Below are 25829 nucleotides of genomic sequence, written 5' to 3'. Positions count from 1 at the left end.
AGTATCAGTTGGCAAATGGGGAGTAAATGAAAAGCCTCAAAATACAAAGATGCCACGAAGGAAAAGTAATGAGATGCAGTGGAAACACTCTACAGTTGGTTCCCACTTGGGTCAGACCCCAGGTCACTGTTGTAACAACGCAGTAGCTGTCTGAGAAGCTGACTGCTCCTGATCTTTTCTCTCCTCCTGGGAGATGACAAACGCCAGGAAGAGGGCAAAAAGCAGAGGAGGAGGAACAGGGGCAGGTCCTAAACCTGAGCACCACCTCCTTCACAGGTTTTCTAAGAGGCCATGCTGGGCAGGGGTCTGGCTCGCTGGCAGTAGCTTTAAGAGGCAATCTAGTCCATTCCCTGGTGCTGTAAAATGCCCAGGGATACCCACACTATTCCTGAAACGTGCCTGATGTTCTGCTGGAGACCTCTGATGATTGCTGGCTTGAACCTCCCTCTCTCACTTCCTTTCTGCCCAATTTGGAAGTTTCTTCCGATGGCACACTTGGATTTTCCTTAGTGCAAATTAAGGCCATCAATCCTCGTCTTTTCATAGGTAACTGGAGGAGTTAATTTCCCTTCCTTCTACTTTTTTTAATTACATACACAAACACAGCTCTTGCACCTTCCCTGAATTTTCTCAAGCCACCAAGTTCTTTAGACCTTACTCACTGGCCAAAGGTCTAACATACACAGCCTCACCTATCACTCTCTCTGGACTCCCTTCAATTTGCCTATGTCTAAGCAAAAAACAGGAGAATACTTGAGCCGAAGACTTACCAGCCTCATATAGCGATATTTTCGAGACAAGTTGGGCATGCCTGTTTATTGCATCCCACTCCCCTTCTTCACGATGCAGAAGATTTTTCTGACATTTGGGTAACTGATTACACACGCTGAACTTGGCAGCTCTGCATTTGTCTTTACTGAATTTCACAGGACTTTTTTTCAATGACATTTCTCCAACTAGTCAAAAGCAATCTGAATTGCAATCCAGTCTCTATACAATTTATACTCTGCAACTTCACCTTTTCCCACTTCGCTCAAATAAAATAACCACGCTCTCTATCCCCTTATCTTAACCATTAAATAAAATACTGCCTATCATGAACTCCTGCAGACTTGCAGACTCCAGCAAAATACCTCAACAGAACTTGTTACACATCACTTGTTTTCTTTCCCCATGAGTTTTGTATCCACTTGACAGCACCCTCACCTAAGTCATTTCCCCCTAAGTTGCTCGTATCAAGCAGGACAGTGTCAGAAAAGCCTCACCAAAAACCATCAAGACATAACACACCTGTGACCTCTGCCCTCCTGACAAGGCCAGTAGCCATCACGGTACGATTTCAGATTGATTTTACACAACTTGGCACAGGCAACACTTGTTACTCATTGCTTGTCATGTCCTATGTGCCTGCAGCTAACTTGCTTAGTTAACTCCTCCACTGTTTTTTCTGGCAACTGAAGCGAAGCTAATGGATGAAAAGAAAGATGGGGAGGGAAAAAGCAAAGAACCTAGAGTCTTGTTGTTCCCCCCCAAGTACTATATTTGCCCTTTCCCCTTCTTAATGGATTCTCCATTCATTATTCAGAGATAAGTCTTAATGGATGCAAGATTAGAGAACTGACTGAAGCAAACAGAGGAAATGAGTTATGGTTTTCAAACTGCCTGTGACTGATGAACCCTGAGCAAATAGCACAAGACAATCTGAGACTACATGGCTTGTTTACTGCCCTGGCTTTCCATTCCTTTGTTCAAACTTCTAGGATGTAAGAATATGCTCCAAATCTAGGAGTGTGCAATAAATCCTTGATGTAGGCAAAAATATCTGTGCAAGTTAGCTAACTCTCCAAGCTAAAATAAACGTAGACAAGGACTATTAAGATAGCCAAGGAAAACGAAGCCCTACGGCACAGGAAGAAACTGGGAGAACTCTGTTTAGCTGCAAAATTAAGACAAAGAAGGTCATCCTTGGGGACTAGGGAAAGGAGAAGCACAAGGAAAGTGAAAAATCTATTTAAGTTATTCTCATGCCAACATTAAAGTATGCATAAGCTATATCATATTAGAGATTTAACCAACACAGAAAGGAATTTCTGGGACAGCTTTCCAGTTGACCGAGCAGAGACTGAAGAAATCTTAAAATGTACTATGCTTTGTTTATGAAAGATTCAGACAGATGCAACAAGAAGAGATTATATCTGATGACCTGTGAAGATCCTTCCAGTCCCCATAGCTCAAAATAGTCTTCAATGCATTAAACCAAATAATTCCTAGCAAAATAATCCCAAGACTTTTATTACTGTCCCACTGTTTCTTCTTATAATATTTTTAAAACTATGCAGCAGAATACGGCATTGCAACTGTACTGCTGACATCAGGCACACTCTGGAAGCTTTAGCGACTGGGTTGAAGACGTTCCTTCAAAAAGGAACGTCTGTATGATACTTCATGCACTAGCAAGTTTCAGCTTTTCTGAAAAACATTCAGCCAGGAAAAAAACCCAACTAAACCAAAGCAAAAATGAGTGAAGTATCTAATTGTTTATAGGAAGACTGACTGGCATGACAAAAGAGTTTCTTCCATCTTGACGCATGCATATGGTGAATAGTCTCAAAAGTTCTCAGCAGCAACAGTTAACTTTTAGACATTCCTAGGGTAATGGCACAAATTCATGAGACTGATGGTATACTAGTCAAGGGTGCTGTCTGCAGTTTTTGCTGTTCACCACAATACTTATTAAATGCAAGAACTTGCATGTATCAAGGAATTTCCACACGTGTCGCTATTTCCGATAGCTATGCTACTGCACACTTCTTTCACCTGGACAGCTGTTCCAGGTCACATGATAATTTCTGCAATTAGCTCATTGCTGAACAAAACATTCTGAGGACACTTTTCTAGCCATGTAAAAACATTCCCAAAGACACACTGATACAAAATACTAACTGTGTAGCAGACTATAAAGTAAGAGCTGCATACTAAAAAAGTAAGGCTGTTCCTAAAATTTGGAATCAGTCAAGAAGACCGTAGGAAAACAGGCTGGCAATTTTTTTTGTGTGAAGACAGGAGGGTCAGAGCACCAGGTAAGTAGAAAAAAAAAAATAAAAAATCAATGTCTTAGAATCTCAGAGTTAACTGGTTTTTTCAGTTTGCTACAGAAGCAATTTTGTCGTTGTACTCTTTCCATACTAATACTACACTGTTAAGTGTGATTATTTTGTACACCACTGAAAAGAAACAGATCATTTGCCTTACCCAGCTCTGGAAGCTCTTCAGAATCTAGCCTTTTGGACCTCAACTTTTTGGCCTTAATGACGAAACTCACTGCCTTGTAACAAACCTGCCCGGACACTCCTGGGGCAGCAATTCTGTGAACAAGCCTGTCCCAGGCACAAGAAGAAATCAAGCACTTTGCTAACTTGTACCTACTGTCATCCACCTCAATCTATCAGAGATCCTTGTTCTGGCTTGATAACACACACAGACACAATGCCAGGAATCTGCATGCAAACCGGTAAATAGAAAATTCACAAGTGAGGAATCAACAACTGTGAGTTCCCCATGAAAAAACGTATAAAGCCTCAACTCTTCATACAAAAGCCCCACAACAGCAGAACAGGACAGATCATGATCCTCTTATTTGTCAAGTTCCATTCCGAAATACCTGGCTGATTTGGGTTTTCGTCCCTCCACATTCCCCTTTCTCTAGTTTGTTTTCATTATACTGAACCAGAGCTTCTCCCAGAGTCTCCCACTCCTGCTGGTGCATTTCCAGCAACTTTAATTTCCACTGTCCTAGAGCTTAAAGCATCCTTCCCTCTCCTCTGTGTCTGCTATCACTATGTATTTTTTAGATGATAGTAGTATTTCCTTTCACCCTTCAATTCACCAGGACAACCCCCCCCTAGATCTGACTTCTGTACATTCTCCAAGCATGGTAAGAGATGCACTTGCTCAGGCCAGAGTTCTTGCAGCTTCCACTTCTGTGCAGTTCAAGGACTTCTGGAGCCAGAAATCACATCTGTGTATTTCACAGTCCAAAACAGACTGTTCCTTCACGAAATCCCTTGCGAACCCACATATATCTGCAGCTATTAGAACATCTTGCAATGAGGAGTTTCACAGCTTCACTTAATTTCCTTGTGTTTTACACATCACCTTCTAGACTTACGCTAGAACAAACACTCTGGTATTGGAAAAGGCAATGAGTTCTATCAATCTCTACCTACCTTTTCCAGTATACTCATGATTTTAAAAATGCACTTTGGTCACTTCTCTGACATCCTGAAGAATCCTCAACTTTCCAGTCATTCTTCCTAAAATAGTTATTACATCCCTCTAATCATCCTACTTGCCACTTTCTTTCTGGAGCATGCTAATCAAAATTGTGTACTAGATTAGACCGTGACGCTTACTTCCCTGCCCTCTGGAGATGATCACACCCACAGTATCAGAAAAATCACATTTAATTTTTCAATTGTTGCATTAATGTTAATAAGTTTAGCATATTACAGGATGCCTAAGCCTTTTTGTTTCTATTTCAAAGTGATTCTGAGTTCCTGGAGCGTATATTACACACTTCATAGCTGAATTTTTAGCTCTACTGCTGTGTACTTCTAAAACATTTCATTGCTTTTGCAACAGTAACGCCATCTCTTCCTGGAGCAGTAATCTCTCATCTTGGATCTTTTATTTCCCCTCCCTTCTCTGTACTATAAGCATTACTGCTCATATATCAAACATTAATATTTTTCAACATATTAATCAGTGTCAACTCTTCCAAGTCCCACCCTTCGTAATTATTTCTCCTCCCAAATCCTGTACTAACCCACCACTGGATTTTTCCATATGGCATTGCATCATATGCTGTCACATCAACAATTTTTCTGAACAAATAACTAGTACCATAACCTAACCAAGAAGATTCTCTTATTCTTCTTTGTGCTTCCACCCAGAATTTGACATACCAGTAGTCCTCCTGATGGATCTGCCCTGAACAAGCTCATTCCTTCAGAAGACCAGTCTCAAGAGCCGTGTCCCATCCTCCTCCTCATTTGCAGCCCATGCACCGCACCAGGCTCTGCCCAGCCTAGCTGAGGATCCTCCAGAAGCTGCCTGAATACAGACATAGTCCCACTCGCTACCCAGTCCCACCATTCTCCACTCCCTTGTCCCACCCTCCACTCTCCCCATTTCAACACCATTTTGCAACAGGCACGTTTACATTTGGAGCAGTAGGAAAATGCTTTAATTCCAGCTTGATCCTTGCCGAACAGCAACCCACTTTTTAATTGCTATGAACTATCAAGCTGCTTTTCACCTCTGGCAAGGTTTATCTCAACCTGACCTTTGAATTATTGCTTTACTTATATATATATATATATATATATATGTATCTATTTTAGAAGTCAAGGCATGACAGATACTGCCACATCTACTCATTTTCCATATCCCGGAAAAGAGGCGGGTAGCTACCCCACTGTGTAAGATAGGAGCAGAGCTATACTAGAACGTGCAGGTTTTTTCTGTTTTCTGTAAAACGAACTGCCCATTGAGACTGTACACACACGCCCCTCCCTCCCCCTGTCCCCCAAAGAGTACAAAAGCCAGTACTAGCCACAGTAAAACACTGCGACACAGCTTTGCAGCCAGCCAGAGAGCAACTCCTATACTGGGACAATAGCATGAGAAAGATTTAATATGCGGGTGATGAAGGATTATACAGATCAGCAAGAGGCAAGTCACTATGGTAATTTTAAACTGAGGAACAGTTTATTTCTATTGCTTTTTGCATGTGAAAAGAAATACACTCTTCACCTACGTAAGTAACTGCTGCATAATCAAATAATCACTCCCACTGATGTAGAAACCTTATTCTGCGACAGGTTTGTCTGGCCATCGCTTTTGCCAGTGATGGCTCACTGAACACAGCTCCTTCATAAACACTGAGCAACACTATGTAAGAAACTGCATCGTATTTGGGAAATGGCTAACACATACTAAGGTCTCTATGGTACACATTTCTGTCACCACCTGTCATTTCACAAACAGCTAAATGTCACTTCCAGGTGGGGGCTGGGGCGTGCAGGGGGAAGAGGTTTCAACCTGAATAAGCACCAGTAATAATAATGATAGCAGCAACAATGACAAGACAAAAATGCCTTTGCTTCTAACAATAAAAGGGACCGTTATGAAGCCAGAAAACAGCATTACAAAAGGCTGGACAAAGACACGGTGGCACTTCGGAGAGCCATGGCTGGACTTGCACTCGTGGATTTTGCCAACGTCACTGCACCCAGTGTCCAGTCCCTGTAAGTGACCAGCAGCAGCTCACATGTGCATACAAGACACAGGGCAAACTGACAGACAATCTCACACACGGGACATTCATTTTTGGATAGAGGGGAGACCCACAAATGAAACAGTGGCCATTCCTCCTCTAAATTCTGAGCGTGGATATGCTCCATAAATTGCAAGCATGCCTGCAATGCAGCACTAACTGAAAGCACACAAATGCCAAGGGTCTCATCTCCCGTCCTTAACTGAAAGTCTGTACTCTCTTCACCATCTGTCTTCTGTTATCTTCTGATCAGGTTAATCAAGTATGGAGATGTCCCCCACTGGAAATGCTACCCATAACTCGGAAGACACATACTGTTAATACAGCTACATTAGCTGCTGTGCATTTACTTCAGTTACAAAAGCATGACCTGTACTCTGGATGCAAGAAAAGCTACAAGAACAGCCTCGGGTTTACAAGGGAAATGTCCCACTAAATGCATCCCTTGCTTACTGAACTGCTGCAGCGGGAGTGAAGTGTAATTCTGGAAATGTTACACAACTCCTAGAAGTACAGGGCGAGTTTAAATACAGGAAGCAGTGATTAAATATAGATGCATTGCACAAAATAACTTCAAAAGACACTACTGTTCTAGCCACCAAACCACTGTTGGGCAAAATTCCTTGTACAGGAAAATCTGGAAACTACAAAGGCTAGATTTTTTTTTGGGGGTGGTGGTGGTGGTGGTGTGTGTGTATCAAAAGCGCATGCCATAGGAACTTCATTTTCTGCTTTCCAACATCTAAACATGAAATTTTAAATTGGCAGGAACAAGAAGCAGACTCAGGCAACAGCTGTGTAACTCTGCAATTTCATAAAACTCAGCTCACCCAGAGCCCTCTTAATTTCTCTAAGCCACTAAAACCCACAACATACAGCTTCATTACAGCTTGCTGCTTTGTCTACGTACACATTAAACATCCTCAGTTCTCCATATATTCAGTTTTTACACTTAATGGTGACTTTTTCCTAAGTTAATCTAACACTCCCTTTAAGTCATTCCAATGTGTTATTCTACCTTTCCATCCCACACCAATTCACAGCACCCATCCTGCTGAGGTAAAGACACAGAACAATTGTTAGACGTTAATTAGTTTGATCTGGTTTGAAAATCCAAATGTTAACAGTCTGGTGAACTCACTTGCTGCCCAGCAAGTCAATCAATGAAGCTGCATTACACCTGAATGCCTCTTTAGCTAATGCTCTCAGTTCCTTCCTTTTCAATGCTCTGCTTTCGGTTCCCAGTTGATCTATACCATCCTTCCTCAGAGAGCTCCATCTAAAACATTGCCCTTATGAAGACAGTTGCCCTTTGTGGCTCCCCACTGAAGCATTCCAGCCCACTGAGATACTTCATCATCCAAGTGCTTCCCTTATCGACTGGCTATGCAGTTTATACAACAGAATCATCTTCATAACTCTTTCCCTTGCAGGGTACAAAATAACTAAGTTGGCCAACTTTTGCTAAGGAGGTGCTTACAGGACTGGGAATAATGAGAAACAAGTAGGAGACAAAGTGCATGCTCAGAGTGGTGGTAACAAGATGGATTCAGAACACATTTGTTAGAAAGGATAATCATTCAGCTGGTCCTACAGTATTGAAATGACTGCCCAGAGAGGAAGACCTGTGCCTTCCCCTAACTAGTACCCATCCATCTGTGTCTACAAATGTCAATGTTATCAAGCCATAAAATATTTTTATTAGTTGAGGACAAGATGGGAAAATTCAAGTTCTAAAAAATTACAAGTTCTGACCTTTCAGTAAAGCTGGAAAAATGCACCAGTAATATGGGTACCTGGTGGAGGAGGGAGTCTAAACAAACATACAGGCTATGAAAAGCCATTAGCTTTCCCGATCTGAATTGTTACAGAGCTATTAAAACAGAAGAAAAATCTCTAGTTAGACATGCAAAGCAAACTAAAAGGAAAAAGTTTAAGTTTTGCCTCATGTTACTTTCCTACAGAAAAGCAGCCACGTTTTCAGCCAGCTGAAAAACTCTCCAGTTTACCACAGAAAAATAGAAACTACATATAAAATAATAAAAAAGTGCAGATGTGGATTACACTTTCTTGCTGACACAAACCAAGGTTACTAGTCAACTTATAGTCACAGAATCGAGGCAACTCCTAATTAAAAAAATAAAAATAAAAATCCAGTTTTAAAACACTTCCCACTAAATCACGGACTGCGAGGATCCTGTCCTCCCAAAAGTGATTTGCAAGCAGTCTGTCCAAAGGAGCAGCCAGTAACAATGGTTCTAAACACAACACACAGATCCCTTCCCTATTTCTTATAAATAGTTTAGGAGAATACACATGGAGCTTTACCACTACTGAAAATATACCACATCGTTACAAAATTGGATACCTGAAGGTAATCTCAGAAAGAGTAAATTCTTGTAATGAAAACCTGCTTCCGAAAGAAGCCATCCAGAAGGATGCCACCCCATGGCTTCTTGGGTGTATTACTCACCATATCTGTAGCTTGATCTTCTTTCCTTGTAATTCAACAGTTTTGATCTTGAAGTCTATCCCTAAAATAAACAGACACATAAATAAATAATTAGGATTTATTTAAAAAAAAAATCCACATCATCTTAGAAAGGCTGCAGACACAACAGCAGCTTTTTTTTTTTTTATTCTTTTAACAAATTGTCAGGTAAACCAAGGACATCTGAGTAAGCTGGAATGCAAGAGGAGCATGCCGACCAACACCAGCAGGGCCCCAGAGGGTGTACAGTCAGTCAATGGACACCATCAGGTGGCACTGTTAAGATGATATGGCTTATAAAAGCTTCTAGGTTTCTTGCTTATTTTTAGGAAAGAAAAAATACCAATATTTTGCAAAAATTTTTCTGGAGAACTTCCAAAAGTAAGAAATTTTCAAGTTTGAGTATATAACTCAAAGGAGTCTGTGCGAAAGCCTACACCAGGAAGAGGTGACAACACTCCCATCTATTAAAAATAGTCCTCTTGCTTTTTACACCAATGTAACAAGTAGAAGCCCTAAATTGTCTTGAGCTCAACACACATGTGCATGGTTTACAGACAGTCAACCTCAAGCTTAAACCCTTCTGCTTACGTTATTGAAGAAACATGAAGCTTTTAATTAGCAATAAAAGGCAAGTTATCAGCAAAGGTCTCTTTGTCCCAGTCCAGCCCTGACTCCAGCCCTTGATGCGGTACAAGCAAAGTCAGGACTTGAAAGACGCACATAGCTGACGCTCTCAAAACTCGGAGTAAGCAGAGACCATCTTGACAGAGCACGAGCAAGGTTTTTACTTTCAATACCAGCCAATACAAAAATCTGCATGGTAACAGGTGGCAATGCTGAAATGCTATTGCAAGGAATTTAATGATAAGACTTGCAGGGACTGAGGAGATGAAGGACAGCTGTCCTGAGAAGACTTCGGGAAGAACAAACTATCAAACTGAAGACAGATCATCAGCTGAGATCAATACCAAAACCAGTATTTAGTATTTTCATTATTAATTCTGGTGTGGCAAGTTGTTCTATTTGAAGTCTACTGCTTACAAAAGCGAGAGGCACTGTACAAAGGACGATTAAAATAAACTGAAAATCTTGAAGACAGAATAAAAACAAGGGATGGGTGTCAGCAGTACAAAATGCACCATTACATGTCTGTTGCCTAAGAATTTCTTCTGTGAATGAGCAGCTGTTTTCAGATGACCAAGAAGAAAAACCACAGGCTGAGAGATTATCATTTCACTTTCACAGAGTAATTATGATCTGATGGAGAGGCAACCTGAGAATAAGCAAATACCATCCTGCAGGCACCTAGTGAGAAATTTTCATCCAAGGCAGGGAAATACCAACACCGATGTGTAAGACCTTGGTGAAACCTCTTGTGCAGTGCAGGGGTCCTCAAACTTTTTAACCAGGGGGCCGGCACGCGGATGAAGTGGCAGGCAGTCATCTGCAGCTGCGTGGTTTCCCCCCCCAGCCCCCGGCGGGGGGGTTCTGTAAATACCGGGGGATGGATTGAGGACCCTGGGGGGCCGTATTTGGCCCGCAGGCCGTAGTTTGAGGACCCCTGTCGTACACACTAACCACTCTTCCCCAGAAGAGATGGGCTCAGAGGCAGATGCCATGCAAGACAAGGCAGGATGAGGACCTCCTCCCGCAGCTCCTCCACAGTAAGAGACTCAAGGATCATGTCTTGTTTCAACCTTCTCTTCCCAAAACCGCCTGCAGGAATTACTAGCACAGAGGAGCAGGAACACTACAAGCCATCTTCTCAAAATGCTCTGACAGTAATTAGATGCCAGAGTTCTGACTTTCAATTCAAATCAGAGAAACACTGCTGATCATTTTTCATGCTTTCCAAAAACCTGTTTATATTTAGACTTTTAAAAAGGCAGCAACTGCAATCACAAACTTCCCTCCTAAATCTACAAGGTCATTTCATACCAAGTAAGATTAAACAGAATTTATGAAACACACTATTATGTAAGAAGTCTGCATGGGAAGTCTGCTTTAAACTCCTTTTAGCTCAACACACGGCCCATACTACTGCATTTTATTGTTGAAATATTAAATAAGTAAAATCTTTTCACAGAGAAGTCAGGATACCAGAGCCTCTCTGGGAAAGGCTAGACAACTTTAGATGGAGGGGAAAGAATCCCCCTCCCCACAAGCCTGTGTCATGCAGGGGCAGGAACAGGGACAGACTTGCTACATGGATACGTACCACATACGTGGCCAAAAAGGAAAATGAATACCAAATGCCTCTCCTCACAGAGCCTCCTGCCGTTACCAACTATTTCATCAATGTGAACTGGAGTGTAAAGGGGCAAAATTCCCCATTTCTAAGGATTTAAAGCAGTATAGTGACTAAAGGCTAAGGCTGTCCACTAATTCTTCATCGCCATCCCACAAGGATGTCAGCTTAGGGCCTTCAGAACTCAGTTTCAGGTCAGTGCCCCATTTGTTTCCAGTTCGCCAAAGCAGTGCTTCACTCAAGATAAATCTATGAATCAATATAGCTATTATCATAGGTATGTGGCTTGAAAAATAAACGCACTGAATGATTAAGAGCCAACATACAAAGTTGTCCCACATACACTTAATGATCCCTACATTTTGTAGCATTTATCCAAGTTGTTTACTATGATATAGTGCTCCACAGCAACGCTATCACACAAATGAACACAGCAACTGCCAAAAGATCTTAAGTATTTTATAGAGCAACACTTTTAGGTTCTGCCCAGATAAAGCAGGATGTTTGACAGACACTTTTTACGCGTTAAGATAAAGGAAGCTATTAACCCAGCCAAGGAAATTAACTCTTCTCTACACTGAGAGGGATTTAGCCAACTCTAGTATTTGGGGATAAAATAAATCTCTAATTCCATGTTCTACTCAGCTTCCATTCCAATTACAATATAATACTAGTTCAGCCTTCGTAACAGAAAGACTGTTATAAATAGAAATGACTATTTGCCTCTAAATACTTTTAAAGTAGTTTTAACAGACTGGAAAAGCTAGAGTTCTGCATCGCTATAATGACCATTCAGCTCCAGGTCTTTCTAAAGAAGTTGCTGGTGACATTACACTGACAGAAACACAAAGGCTTCAGAGAGAGCAGATTACAGGTACGAGGAGTTTCCAGTAACATTAAGTTCAAGAAAGAGTTGAAGAGGGTAACGGGTATAAAAATTGAATGGCATGCAGAACAGACATATTACCATCACAGGAGGATAATGACAGAACTGATGAATTAAAGATCAGCATGAAATTACTCCCTCAAGTGTTGATAAGATACTCATCAACTTCAACAGGGCAAACTGGAATTCACTGAAAAACCTGAAAGTATACTGTCAGTCTATTAAACACTTAATGTTTAATTCCATACTTTCAAATAAAAATTTGGAAATGTTTGTCACTCTTCACTATAGCTCACACAGTTTAACAATGAAGTCTCCTTACAGGCAAGCTTCTGGCTCACTTCTGGGTTTCCTGCCAATTTCAAGTGTTTTACCAGCTGGTTACAGCAATATATGAGCCCAGGTCTGACCAAAACCTGAAGCCACAACTTTTAAAAAAAGACAGAAGCTATTTATGGATTCTTTAGGTTACTGGTCTTGGAGTATCAAGGCATAACAAGTACAACCATTAGTTGATCTCATGGTATGTTCAGACAAGATCTGCCCTTACACAAATACTGAAAGTCACTTCTGCCTAGTCACTGTAAGCACACAGACTAAGCAGAGTTTCAGAAGCTAGAAGGTCAGAGTTGCCATCAGGCCAGCAAAGTCAAGCTCTTCCATCCCTACATCAGCAAAGGTTATTGTCAACAGCTCCCGACCAAGCATTCCAGTTTTATTTGTGTAAGTTTAAATATCTGAATGTCTTGGCGAATACAGAACTCAATGGTTTTGCGTTTCCATTGCTCTCAGATGAAAGACATTAATGAATACCCACGACTTGTATCAGCAGAACAGCACATTTGAAATCCATAATCACTGCATCTGAAGTTACATATCACTTTACACCTTGTCAAGCCCCTGCCAAGGTTTTGTAAAGATTATTCTTCTGTTGCTAAATCACAAACTAACTATTCCTGAAAAGTAAAAGACAGAATGCTATCAGTACAAGAGGGAGGGAGTGAAAAAAAAAAAAGTTATTTTCCAGTCCATTTCAGAGCTACAAATGATGAGCTAGCCCTTTTCAGACAGCACAAATTTTGTTTGCATTCTTTCCAAACAAAGACACCATTCAGCTCAGTGAGGATGCCGGGTGGTAGGAAGCAGAATGTAGGGCAAGAGAGGGGCAATGCTGCAGTGCTAGGAGCCTGACAATCAACCTGCACGTCCAATCACCATCAAACACAAACTGTAAGCAGCATATAAATAAGCACATTTTGTAATTCATTTCTTAGTAATTGCTTTGCAAATATCCTTTAACAGCACTACGTATTTTCAACTCAGGAAAAAAAGCAAACGTGCACAAATTCCTATTCGAGTCTTGTATCCTCAAGCTGCCCACCTTTGTGGTACAGGCTCTCGCAGCAGCAACTGTTTCCTTTAGCAGTGTACTTACGCTTCAGCTATCAACACCTGGATTAACACAGCAGAATTCAGGCCACATTCAAATTTTCTGATGAGCACTGGGAGCCATCTGGATGGCTGCTTTCACCTGCACCCCTCCCAGGGTCAGTAGTCACAGAATGGGTTGGGTGGGAAGGCACCTTAAAGACCATCCCTCTCCCCCCAGCCCAGGCTGCCCCCAGCCCCGTCCAGCCTGGCCTTGAGCCCTGCCAGGGATGGGGCACCCACAGCTGCTCTGGGCAGCCTGGGCCAGCGCCTCGCCACCCTCACAGGGAAGAATTTCTGCCTCATCTCTCATCTCCCCTCTCTCATGTAAAGCCATTCCCCCGTGTGCCATCGCCACCTGCCCTTGCCCAAAGCCCCTCCCCAGCTTTCTTGCCGGCCCCTTTAGGCACTGGCAGGTGCTCTAAGGTCTCCCCGCAGCCTTCTCCTCCCCAGGCTGAGCCACCCCAGCTCTCCCAGCCTGTCCCCACAGCAGAGCTGCTCCAGCCCCTGAGCATCTCCCTGGCCTCCTCTGGCCCCGCTCCAGCAGCTCCGTGTCTCTCCTGTGATGGGGACCCCAGAGCCGGACGCAGCGCTGCAGGGGGGTGTCATGGGAGCAGAGCAGAGGGGCAGAGCCCCCTCCCTCGCCCTGCTGGCCACGCTGCTCTGCCTGCAGCCCAGGGTGCGGTAGGCTTGCTGGGCTGAGCGCAGTGCCGGGTCATTCTGAGCTTCTCATCAACCAGCACCCCTAATTCCCTCTCCTCAGGGCTGCCCTCAGCCCACTCTCTGGCCAGCCCATAATCCTGAAGAAAGCAAGGTTCTCTGCCTGAGCTACAGCACTTTCTCCAAGGGTTTGAAAGCGTACCTGAATACCCCCCACACTAATCCATTTCAAACAACTAAAGCAAGGTGGAGCTCTTACAAACGCTTTACTAGCCAGAAAAGGATATAAACCTTATAATTATGCCTAAATTTTTAGAAATTCCAGTGTTAAGTAAAGAATGTGGCTGACTAGGCAGAGAGAAAACTATCTGCTATCCTCCCCTGAATTAACAACTTTCAAATTCACAAAGAAAGGAAGAACACAGCCTCATGATTTATGGCACATTAGTACAAAGAACACAACCTGTAGCATACCTATAGTTAGCACACCAGCGCCATCACAGAAACCCAGAGAAAAATTTTTATCCTTCAGGTATGTTTACAGCTTATAGTAAGGCCCAATAAACAGCCCTAAAATGTTTTTAAAAAAGTAACAATGCAATAGAAGAAAACTAAACAACAGCAGGAAAACACAAAAATAACTAAACCTGAAAGCTTTTAAAGTTCTGAAATTCACTTTGGGACAGAGACCTTTGTAGCACTTTGTCTAGTCTTTCTTACACAGAACTACTTGATCATGAGATCCCATGTTTCTCAAGACAGATTTATTATATTGTCTTTCAAACTTAACCTCTTAATGCAGAAGATAACTTCTAAAATGAACTCCTAAGCCAGATACTGCTTTATGAAGTTTATTAACGCCTAGAGCGTAACAGTAATAAAAAGGTGATTCCTCCAAGCCCTCCCAGTAACAAGCTTTCCCAATATATCAAGTCCAGAATTATAAACTCTCCAAAGTCACCGTAAGTCTTGGAAACAAGCTTTAATAGTTCAGAATGTTATCTTAACAAATGTTAATGTCTGCTTATACTTGGTATCAACAAAGTAGTTAGATCAAGTATTTTGTAAGAAAGCTGCAGATGTAAATATACTTTCTCCTTCCAAAGAAAGCCCAACACAAGTGTATCAGGCAAGAGACAAGAATTCTAGTTTTAATTAAGCTCTTAATGATCTCAGTTACTACTTGGGCTTTTCAAAATATTTATTCTACAAGGTATTCCTACCTGCACAGTATGAATACACAACATTCCCAACCACACTCAACATTTTAAGTGCCAACACCACTTTTCAGAGGTCTTACATAAATTAGATTTCTAGAGTTTTCTCCCTTCTTCACACCTTCAACACAAAAAGTCTAACTGCTGCATTTTCTAGGTGTCATGCCAAATACCAGGACCTTGAACTTTGTGAGACAATGCTTTGCACTTGGAGTGAAAAGTGTTCCGAGGCTCAAGACTCAGACAAAAAGTATTTTGGAGGAGCGATATCAAACCCCAGATTAGGTGATGATTTTGTACCTAGGTACACTGGCACCAATTTAATCCCACTCTACAGACCCATACAAGTGTGCATGGATCACACAAACATATATGAACCTGTTTTAAAGAACCTTTACTCCTCATCTTACTGGAAAAAAGCCCAAACCACCAAACCTGCTTCTTAGCAAAACTTAAACCGAAGTCTGTTTGGATACTGCAAGGACTTCTTAAAAGCTGTTAATTTACAGCTGACAAACTTACAGATTAGATTATTTGGTAATCACCTCAATTCTCATTCCTCAGAGGAAAATATCTTATTGTGGCCTTTCAGTACTTGAAGGGGAACTACAAGAAAGATGGGGTCAAACTTTTTAGCAGGGCCTGTAGCAATGGGACAAGGGCTCACTGTTTTAAACTACAAGAGGGGAGATTCAGACTAGATACAAGGAAGACTTATTACACCGAGCGTGGTGAGGCACTGGCACAGGTTGCCCAGAGAGGTGGTTGGTGCCCCATCCCTAGGAACATTCAAGGTCAGGTTGGACAGGGCTCTGAGCAACCTGATGTGGTTGAAGATGTCCCCACCTGTGGCAGGGAGGTGGGACTACATGGCCTTTAGAGCTCCCTTCCCACCCAAACCACTCTGTGATTCTATGAAATCCAAGGCCTGCATTTTCCCAAGCAGCACCTCACCTTGCCCGCAGCAGGGCTTCTCCCCTGTGCTAGATGGGCTGCAATTCTTACTCTTAGCAAAAGCTGCCAGGGAGGCAGCTGCAGGGCCTGCAGGAGCAGCATCTCTACAGCTCCCTGGGATATATGCTTTCACTTGTCCATAAGAGATTAAGAAACAAACAGGCATCCATCACAAAGTGCCACAACTTTTTGCTAAGAGTATTTAGGACTACTTTGCAAGTCTGCAAACAAATCACTATTCAGATGGCTCTGGAAGAGAAGCTCAAGCTATTCACCGTCTCATCCTTTGGCGACAGCTTGAGTGAAAGCATACGTTTTATCAGAGAGCACAAAATTCAGCTGACACTGTAAGGAACAGGAAGCTTTAGGCTAGCTAGGACAAGCCTCTGCAGTCATAGTAATTATTTCTGAAATACAGATTTGCTACCTTTGGCAGAAAGCATGGCATTCAACTACTGGTGCTGCCTCTCCTCTGTAACAGGTACCTAAAAAAAGCTGGAACCCACATTTATCCTCTCCTATTGCTTGTGGCTTACACCTCACATGAAGTTCTCCAGCAGCTGGATCTCTGTGACTTAATTCTTTGTGAAGTTTTCCTTCTCTGGAGAAAATTGTAATAAAATAATAAAAGGAGTCACTAGACAAAGTCTCAAAACTCTTGCTCGCTAACGCAAGTCCGAATGAGATTATCAGAGAGACTGAGACAATGAGGAACCCTGAAAACCTGGACTGCTTGGCTTCTTTTTTTACAACTGAGAAATTGTAGGTCCAGGTAAGGAACTGATACTTTAGGTCATAACTTCTTTCTCTAACAAGACATTTATTCATCAGGAGTGAGGGATGACATTGCATTTGAACTCTTCCTTGTCTTTAGCCCTGATCACGTGTAGCACGGTCAGCTAGCGGGGAAGGAACAGACTGGGAAAAGGGAAAGGCAACAAGTGTGACCAGCAACAAAAAACAAGTGATAGAATCAAAATGAGAAGCCTATCAAAGCTTTTCAGTCTGCCAAAACGCAAACAACGCAGTGCTTAGTTTAAACCTAGCAGGCAATACCAATTTCGCTCATGCCTTTGTAGAAGCATGTAGAGTTATCAAGGCAGCTCCAAACCTCTTGGTTTTACAGTACTGAATCTACCCTCCTCTCCAGCTTTCAAATACATTTAATCTGACAGGTAAACAAGATAGTAACTAAGTAAGAGAGTTAGTCTTCCTCTTTTGAGAAAGCTCACTTCACATGCATGCTTACCTACAGATTTTGTTTTGTGTATGTATACACATACATACAACACAGACCTATCTCCAGCCTCTTTTAAACTTACATGAGGCAATGAATTCTTTGAAGAAATAGAAGAAAATAGTATTAACACAAACTTCCATGTAAAACAAACAGCTCCCGTCTTGCTTTGCCAAGGTGAATACCGAGATGACTGAATGCAAGTTCTACAAAAATCACAGGAGCCCTCAGGGACCCCTTCTTGTGTCAGCACCCCTCGAACCTCTTCTGCAACACTCCTGGAGAGCTGTCATCAGATCATGCACCTCAACGCTGACCTACCGTAGGATGCAAAGCACAGCAGACAGCCCAGTGGGCAGGAGGTCTCAGGACCAGGCTATTTCGGCAGCTTGTGTCAGAGGCACATACCTCCGCGTTTACCCCAGTGCTTGCACATGCCGTGTTCTCCACCCGCAGGCAGGGAGCTGGGGAAGAGCGGGGTGAAAGGAAGGAGTTGCACGGCCAGACACAAAGCTCTACACAGACACGCAAGTTCTGGCTAGTACAATCACAGCTGTAATCCCAGTAGCAGTTGCTCCTCTTAAAAAGCCAGGGCAAGTTACTTTTGTCTCTCAAGTCAATTTTATCATCTTCAATTCAATAAAAATAGCTCAAGACTGACACATAGAGCAAGCTACACTCTCCATAAGGCTTTTCCTTTTGTCTCATTCTTCTTAACCTGACACTAAAGCCTGCAAGTGTACCAACTACTGCAGGCAACTCCAAAAGCTGAAGGGACATTATCCACTACAACCAAACGCTGCTGTAAGACAAAGCAAAAATGAGGCACCTATATGCAAGAAAATGAATAACAGATTTAATAATTAATACATTAATAGCACTTTTTTCAAAAGCTAACAATATATTTCTGAACCTGCCTGTTCTGGTTAGCAGAGGGGAATGGGTGGGAGTGGAAAAACAGAAGAAGAAAACTGTACCAGGTAGCAACCACCAGTCAGTGACTGAGTGTTGTTCTGCCTTCAAGGTACTGTTAGTTTCTCTGCAAAAACAAAATTGCATATTTTAACACAGCAAGAAGCTTGTAAGTTGCCTTCCAAAAAAGTTAAGCTAAGCAGTGTAATCAAACAACACAGCCAGAGGTGGATGGAGAACAGAGGCAGCGATCAGGTCTCTCTCACCAGCTGAATACACAGTGCCAGACAATTTGATTGCTGCCATTAGCCTAAGGTAACTCTGTATGAACTGCTGAACACCAAAGCTATACATAACGGAGGGTACCCCCTGCACACAGGTGACAGACAACACTTGGGAGTTACATTAGGCCACACTGTAGATTCCCATTTATTTTAACTAAAGGCTACTACCACACTGGTCAGACCTAAAATAAATGCTTACAACCCCGCGCCCCCCCCCCCAAAAAAAAGTCTGTAATCATCCATGAGACAAACTTAAGCAAGAGATTTTCCTTCCAGTCTCCGAAGTTACAATGACTCAGGTCTCCCATTCCGTTGTAGCGTAGGGAGCACCTACAGAACTTGTTCAGACACAGCAGCCCAGCGCCAGGCCCAGTGCTCAGCAGTCAGAGCAAAGGGGTCCCAGAAAATGAATCGAGGCAGTGCTGGAGGGCTCCCAGAGCCACCACCTGGAAAAGGCTACTGGGAGAGCCAGTGGCAGCCCCCCAGGACCAACACTGAGGGTACTGGGAATCACAGAACCGGTGACATTGACATGGCCCATTGGTTGCCTTTCTGCCCCCCACTAAACCTTTAATTCTATTATTTTTTGACATTCAGTGACTGGGAGCACAACAAAGTACTCAAGATATGAGCAAACTAGGGATTTACACTGTAGTAAAACACAAAGTCAATGAATCCCTGTGTTTCAGCATTTCATCTTCTCTGCAGTAAGTCTTTCCTAGCAGAGTGTGCAAACTACAGTGGCAACAAGAACTCACTCTTCCTGCTCTGCAAGGTTTCAGGTCTGCACTTACACAGCACCAGAAGTTGCATCTAAAAGTTAACACATACCTTACATGAAACCTTAGGACGCATACACTTAGTTAATTCTAGTAATCTAAAAGTCCTACAACTCAGCAAGAGAAAACATCCATGAAGTGTCCTGTTTGAGAGCCCATTTCTGATTGAGCTAGGCAGGGGAGGACAATGGTAACAGAAACAAGTGATTTAATTATTCAATTCTACCAGCCACAAATGATGATGTAATTAGTGTTAAATTTTTTTCCACCACTCCTTCCCACACATCCTGTCACTGGTGTCAATCCTCCCATCCCTAGACTACCACCTAAAGCCTCTCTTTTCCCAAAGACCATCCCTCACATGCTCTACTAGTCACCCATTCACTGAACAACCCATTGCATACTCACTTTTAGTACCCTTGTGAACTATCACTTGGGTAAACAGTCACTCCTTTATCTCGAGGTCACCAGCCTCAATCCATGACACCTCGATAGCAACAGCTACACAGAACTATTTTTCTGGTAACATTCATAGAATGTACCAGGGGAATAACTGTACCTTTGACTGGATCCACAGTACCTGAAACATCCTGAAAACTGGTATATTTGTAGATCAGGTATCAGAGCAGGTATCAAGAAAAGTAATTATGACCAGACCCCTCTCTCTGTAAAGCTAAGTTAAAGATTCTTAACCTGTATTTAACGATGGTTTTGCCAGTGAGATGGTGTTTATTTTAATAAACCACTCATTTAATTCTAGCACCTATTTTTAAGAAAGCAGTAGATTCTCAAAATCCAAACAATCCATTTACCTGGATTTTTGCTAACCTTGATTCAGCAAAAATTTGCTAGAGATTTTTTTTTTTTAATTAAAAAAAAAGTGATTTCCTTTCCAATAGACTGGTCAAGCCCTGTCAGCCTCTTCCAGTGACCCCTATGGCTCTTTCCTGAAACTTCCGTTTTTCAGTATGATTTTACAATATCTTTATAAAACTGTCATAAGTTTCACTTATACCACATTAATACCGATAAATTCCAGAATAAGTAATGCAAGGGAGAACACAGGACATCAGCAGTAGCACTGCTGCCAGATCGCCTCCTACCAATTAATCTATTCTTAACAAAGCAGATGACAATCCTGTGAGACAGCAGCTTCCTACTGTGACCTACATTCTTCCATTCTAGATGCCTTTATTTGTTGTGCTTTCAAGTGCTGTCACATATCACGAACAAATAAGACTCACGCGTTGCAGGGATATTTGATTTATGCAAATCAACACTGATTAACTGATACAGGGGACTCAGCTGAATATCCATTTTGGTGACAAATCCAGTACTCTGGTTTATATCCCCCCAAATACCTGGCTTAATCCCCCCCAAACAATAGAAGGACTTTGTTATCCAGCCTGACCTCTTATCTGGGAAAGGCCACAGATCATGAACTCATTCACATATTCATCATCGGCAGAAACGGGGGATCCTCATACTGCACTGCTGCCTCCCCCATCTGCAGTTGTCTCGCTGGAGCTTTCCAAGCATTCTTCTTCATATTCCACCTGCATCCAGTTCAGATATGAACAATATTCAGAATTACAAGACTTGGGAAAGTGTCCTTCACTCTTGTTGTTCTAACTTGAAATTCTTTTTGAAGTGTTCCCATTTTCCTTCAAAGTGGCAGACAAGTCGTAAGCATGCAAGCTTCCTTCGTGCATCAGTTCATTTCAAGGACGCATGTTAAATCTAGGTCAAGACTCGGCCTTCCAGAGCACCAAAATATTTCTCTCACTACTAGCCTCACTCAAAACCTCTTCAACAATCATTCTTCAGAGATCTGTAATAAAATCACAAGTTAACACCTATGCGTTTATTCTAGAGTACATCATTACAGAAGTCAATATTGCTACCAGAAATTTTTTAAAAGCACTTGGAGGCACTACTGAAAGTAAGTATTAAAAAAAATAATATAATCAAGGAGACAAAAGCATTATGAGTAGTCTGTTCTCCATATACCAGGTTGCTGCACCTACACAGCAACTGTGACCTTCCACCTCTCTACTACTGTCACCTATATTTTTTCAAAAAACAATCTTCAGAAACAAATCCTGAGATCTCTTTTTTTTCCACTTTACTCCCCTCCAATAGAGTGAGGTCCATTAGCTTGCTATTATGCACTGGATACTTGCAGATGTAAATTGTTAAATTAGCTGGAACACAAACAGTAAGATTTTTGTGTCTTTAAATACAGATTATGCCCACACATTTAGGTCTCAGCACCCACAAGGCTGCAAGGAAGCAAAGAGTATCAATACATCAAGAATTCCACAAAGCTGCTTTTCCTTAAGTGGCATTGTTCAGATGTTTAACAGATTGATTACAATGTGAAGTGCTGTTCATCCCCATACTTGGAATTAAAACAGCAAATCCAAATAAATAGAAGGTAAGAAAGTACCATTCAGCACACATAGCTGAGGTCCCATCACATGGACCCACTCTGAAAGTATTTTAAAAAAATGGCACTGCCTCATTCAACAATAAGACGGCACATGCATTTAGGTCTCCACAATTCAATCCACAATTTTGGGTGATGAACAAACACCACTGGTGATTTAAATTGAGGGAGACAGCTGAGGCAATACGAAAGAACAACATGTTTTTTCTACCTCTGGCAAAGCAACAGGGTAGGGGACTCCTGGGAAGCTCTAACTGCATCAGCCATGCCCATGAAACCTCCCAGGTATGAAACACTGAACAGCACAATGAGGCCACATCCAGCAGTGAGTCAACTAAAGGCAAGGGAAGTCCCCAGGAGCAGAACACTTCAGCCAGTGCACCGAAGTCATCCTGGTATGGTTCTAATGTCATGGTTTTGACTTAAGCACTATCACTCTCCGTATCTCCTGAACTTTGCCCAGGCCCTGATAACCAGGGCAAGGACCATTTCCCAATAAAATGGAGGCAGGCACTAGATTCTGGTCATCAAGTGACAGCCATTTCCAGGGGTTAAGTATTCGGCACATTTAGCTTAAGCATGAATTCAGTAGATATGGTCTAAGAACAGCTGCCATGAATTCTGGGTGCAGTGAGTCTACCTAACATTCACACCAAGCAGACTGAAGTTGAGATTCCAGACAATGACGAAGGTTCAAAGAATCTCACTTTGGTGTGAATAACCCATCACGTACAACAGGGACAGAAGCCATCTCTCAGACCAGAACCGGTTATGAAGCCTTCTCTCCTCCCCAGTTGCCTTCATCTCATTTACAAGCATTAAAGCAACTTTTGTTTAGTGAAGTCTAACTATATACAGCCCATAAGTTGGGGTTCGGCAGTCCTCAATACAGCCTGCTGTGCAGAAAGATCAGAGGTGGCCACAGAAAGCAAGCAGCTCAACCCATGAAGGTCCCACAGGATCTCTCTTCACTTAACCATATTCCTTCCAGTGAAGGAGTTTCAGAAGTCATTTGAAAGTACAGTTCAAATTTATTTCTATATAAAAAAAATATCTCTGCTCAGAAAGAAAACTAAAGCTTCCTGTTGACACCACCTACACAGCCACTTAGGTCTATGAGATCACGTACAGTTTCAACACAAGCAGTTACTTTTCCCAGAAAAAGAAACTTAATCATTTTGTTACTCCAGCAGCTAAACCTTGCACAAAGCTCCCACAAGCAAAATAAAAGAAAATGAACAAAGGAACTATTTTAGTGATGTTTTATGCATACCAAGAGACAGAAGAGACAGTAAGGTTTTTATTCATAAGGTAGTAAAGGGGGATGGGGTGGGGGGAGGGGCAGGAAATGAAGCTCTAGCAAGAAGCAGTACTTCAGAATTGTTCCCATGCAGCAATAATCCCTGCTTAGTGTCAGTAATTCCAGGTCTGAGGGCCGATTTAATTCTCTGCCATTACATCTTTCACTTTCTTATATACTCAAACTTCTAGCCCAGGCACCAGAACTCTGCCAGCCACCTTTACCAGCACATATTTTTAGGCAGGGCATCACACAAAGCAGACGTATCCCTGCAAACCCTTTTGTCAGCAAAGCCCTTTAGGTCCCATACCTAAAAAAATCATGGCGGGGAAAGGTCTGGACTCCAGAAAGCCTACAGACAGTTCACAAACAAATTCACAGCTAATTGGAATTCTACTCTAAACCACCAAGGATATGCACTAAGTTTGTTCAAGTTCAATTACAGCCAATTAAATCAGTTTTCATGCACATCTTAGCCTACTTACACTGTATTTGTTAGCTAGAATATATACAGTACATGAATCTGCTTTCACATAAACTGCTTCTATTTATGAAACAAAATTTGTCCTCAAATTACATTTAAAAAAATTCAAGTTAACACTTACCCTGGCTAATTTATACTCAGCAGACAGACAAGTAGATTCATTCCAGAAAAGCATTATCTTTACTGAAGAGGCAGGTACTGTCTTAGAGGCCATTAAAAAGATTCAGCCATTCAATCCGTTATAAATAGTTAGAAGAAGCTCAAGAAGAGCCCAGAAGCTCTTTCCATTCCCAGCTTCCGCAACTATGACCCACTGCAGTGCAGAAACTCAGAACAGTTACTTCTTGTTTCAGTAATTATAACTCCTTACTGCCGAAGAAAGGAAGGAAAGACCATCACTTGTATTTTCAGACCAGGCAACTTGCTGGAACATATACTCTTCAGCTGAACCCACTGACCTATATTTTAGTAGTTTCAGCCACGCCAGCAGATGAAAGACACTAAATACACTGAAACACTGCCACAGGTACCGCATCAGGATTTCAAATTTCTAACAGCAAAACGGAGAGATTCTCCCATCGTTTCCAAAGAGACTTAGCAGTTTGTTTACATGATGTCATCACTACCAGTATTTGAGAAATGAAAGCTTGTAATGCTTTATACACCTCATAGTACAACTGAAGTTTTCCAAAGTCATTATGGCTTTATGAGGGCCACCAAGTACTTACTGCACTTAACTTTTAAATGTTTTCTCTGGTGAAACAGTCTACCAGCTGCCTTTTTCAACTCACTGAGAAGAACACATGTGCTTGTAAGTGACTTATTGCTGGAAATGACACACAGAAAATACTACCCTTAAAGTACCCTAAGTCAAGTTACCTAGGCTACACTACAGCCGCAACTTTGGTCGTTGTTGGCGTTGGATACATACTCACACTACTAAAGCACCAGGCACTGCAGTCTTAAAATGCTATCTGAGCATCATTCCCATTTACAAGAGGGTTGAAATAAGCTGTGACCCAGCCCTTTGTCAAATTTTCAATACTAAATTGCTGGTTAAGGACACACCTATTATTTCCTACACAGACTCCAAAGAATGGCATTGTCTAGTGTTAAATACAGCATATTCAACTTTGAAGCTCCATTGCTTGCACTGCATTAGCACAATTCAATATGTATTTAACTGAAGCACTTGCCTATGATTTAGGACGCTTTCAGTTACTGAATATCAACTTACACTCCAATACCTAAGTTTCAGAAGAAGCTTGAATTTATTAACCCTTCAGCATCAAGAAACACAGGGACTTCAGAGTCAAAGCATGGCAGCAGGTACTTACCTTTGGTTTACACCAAGTTCTAGGAATCTATAAGAATCTCCACACCTTGAGCTGTAGGGCACAGTGTGACCATCAAAGCTCCTCCAACTCCCTGCTCTTGGAAGAGGTCAAGTTTTGTCACACCAGATGTTTCTACTCAACCTCTAAGTTCCCCAGCAAGCAAGATGATGAATGGTAGTGTTGTCAAGCTAATGAGCAGGGAAAAAAGCTTCAAGTAAAAAAAAAAAAAAGGGGGGGGGGGCAAAAAAGCATGCCTATGCTACAATATTGCCCAGAAGCACCACATTTATCAGTAAGTTTTATCACCTTTTTCAGGTAATACTGATACTGCAACACTCAAATTGAACTCATAGAAAGAGCCTGAGAAATTACATACTGAGAAAAGAGCCAGGAATTACATACTTGTGAAACTGAAAAAAAAACGAAAGAACGTCATACAACACACCTAGAACCAAAAGTTATTGCTACCCCAAAACACTGGCTTCTCCCAAGGTAGCACTGGAGGGTGTAAGACTTGTTTGGATTCTTTGTAGTTTGCTGTACGCTGCGGCAAGGTTAGCTACACCTCATCTGCAAGAAGAAAAAAGCCTCAAGCTAGCCAGCACCTTGCCAGCTCTCTTGCGCCTCAAGATGATGAGAATTTATGCTTACTTGGCAAAGCAACCACGGAGACTCACAGTTTCAATTCTTATGGAATAAACCTGTTTCCCTTTGCACTGAAGGGAGCCCAAAGTGGTCACACAGTCAGCTATCCCACCTCAGCAAAGGAACTGCACCCCACATCTATCCTGCAACAAAGCATGTGACTACGCTGTTGAAAAGG

At 42.0% G+C, this 25829-nt stretch overlaps 1 protein-coding gene and 1 long non-coding RNA gene across 2 annotated transcripts in view; both read right to left on the bottom strand.

Moving 5' to 3' along the window:
- RAB10 (RAB10, member RAS oncogene family) overlaps positions 1-25829 on the bottom strand; it is a 49181-nt gene that overhangs the window by 13793 nt on the left and 9559 nt on the right. The window contains exon 2 of the mRNA XM_056343206.1: positions 8811-8871. Within this exon, the coding sequence (XP_056199181.1) occupies positions 8811-8871 (61 nt within the window). The remainder of the gene's footprint in view (positions 1-8810; positions 8872-25829) is intronic.
- LOC130151247 (uncharacterized) lies at positions 20684-25206 on the bottom strand. The gene is made up of 2 exons (XR_008822536.1): positions 23791-25206; positions 20684-21267 (listed from the first exon to the last, which is right to left on the bottom strand). It is a non-coding gene; the product is annotated as an uncharacterized LOC130151247 (long non-coding RNA).

Source organism: Falco biarmicus, chromosome 6 (genome assembly GCF_023638135.1).
Source record: "Falco biarmicus isolate bFalBia1 chromosome 6, bFalBia1.pri, whole genome shotgun sequence".
Classification (NCBI taxonomy): Eukaryota; Metazoa; Chordata; class Aves; order Falconiformes; family Falconidae; genus Falco; species Falco biarmicus.
The sequence above is the reverse complement of the archived record's forward strand: the minus strand, read 5'-3'. Positions and strand labels throughout refer to the sequence as shown.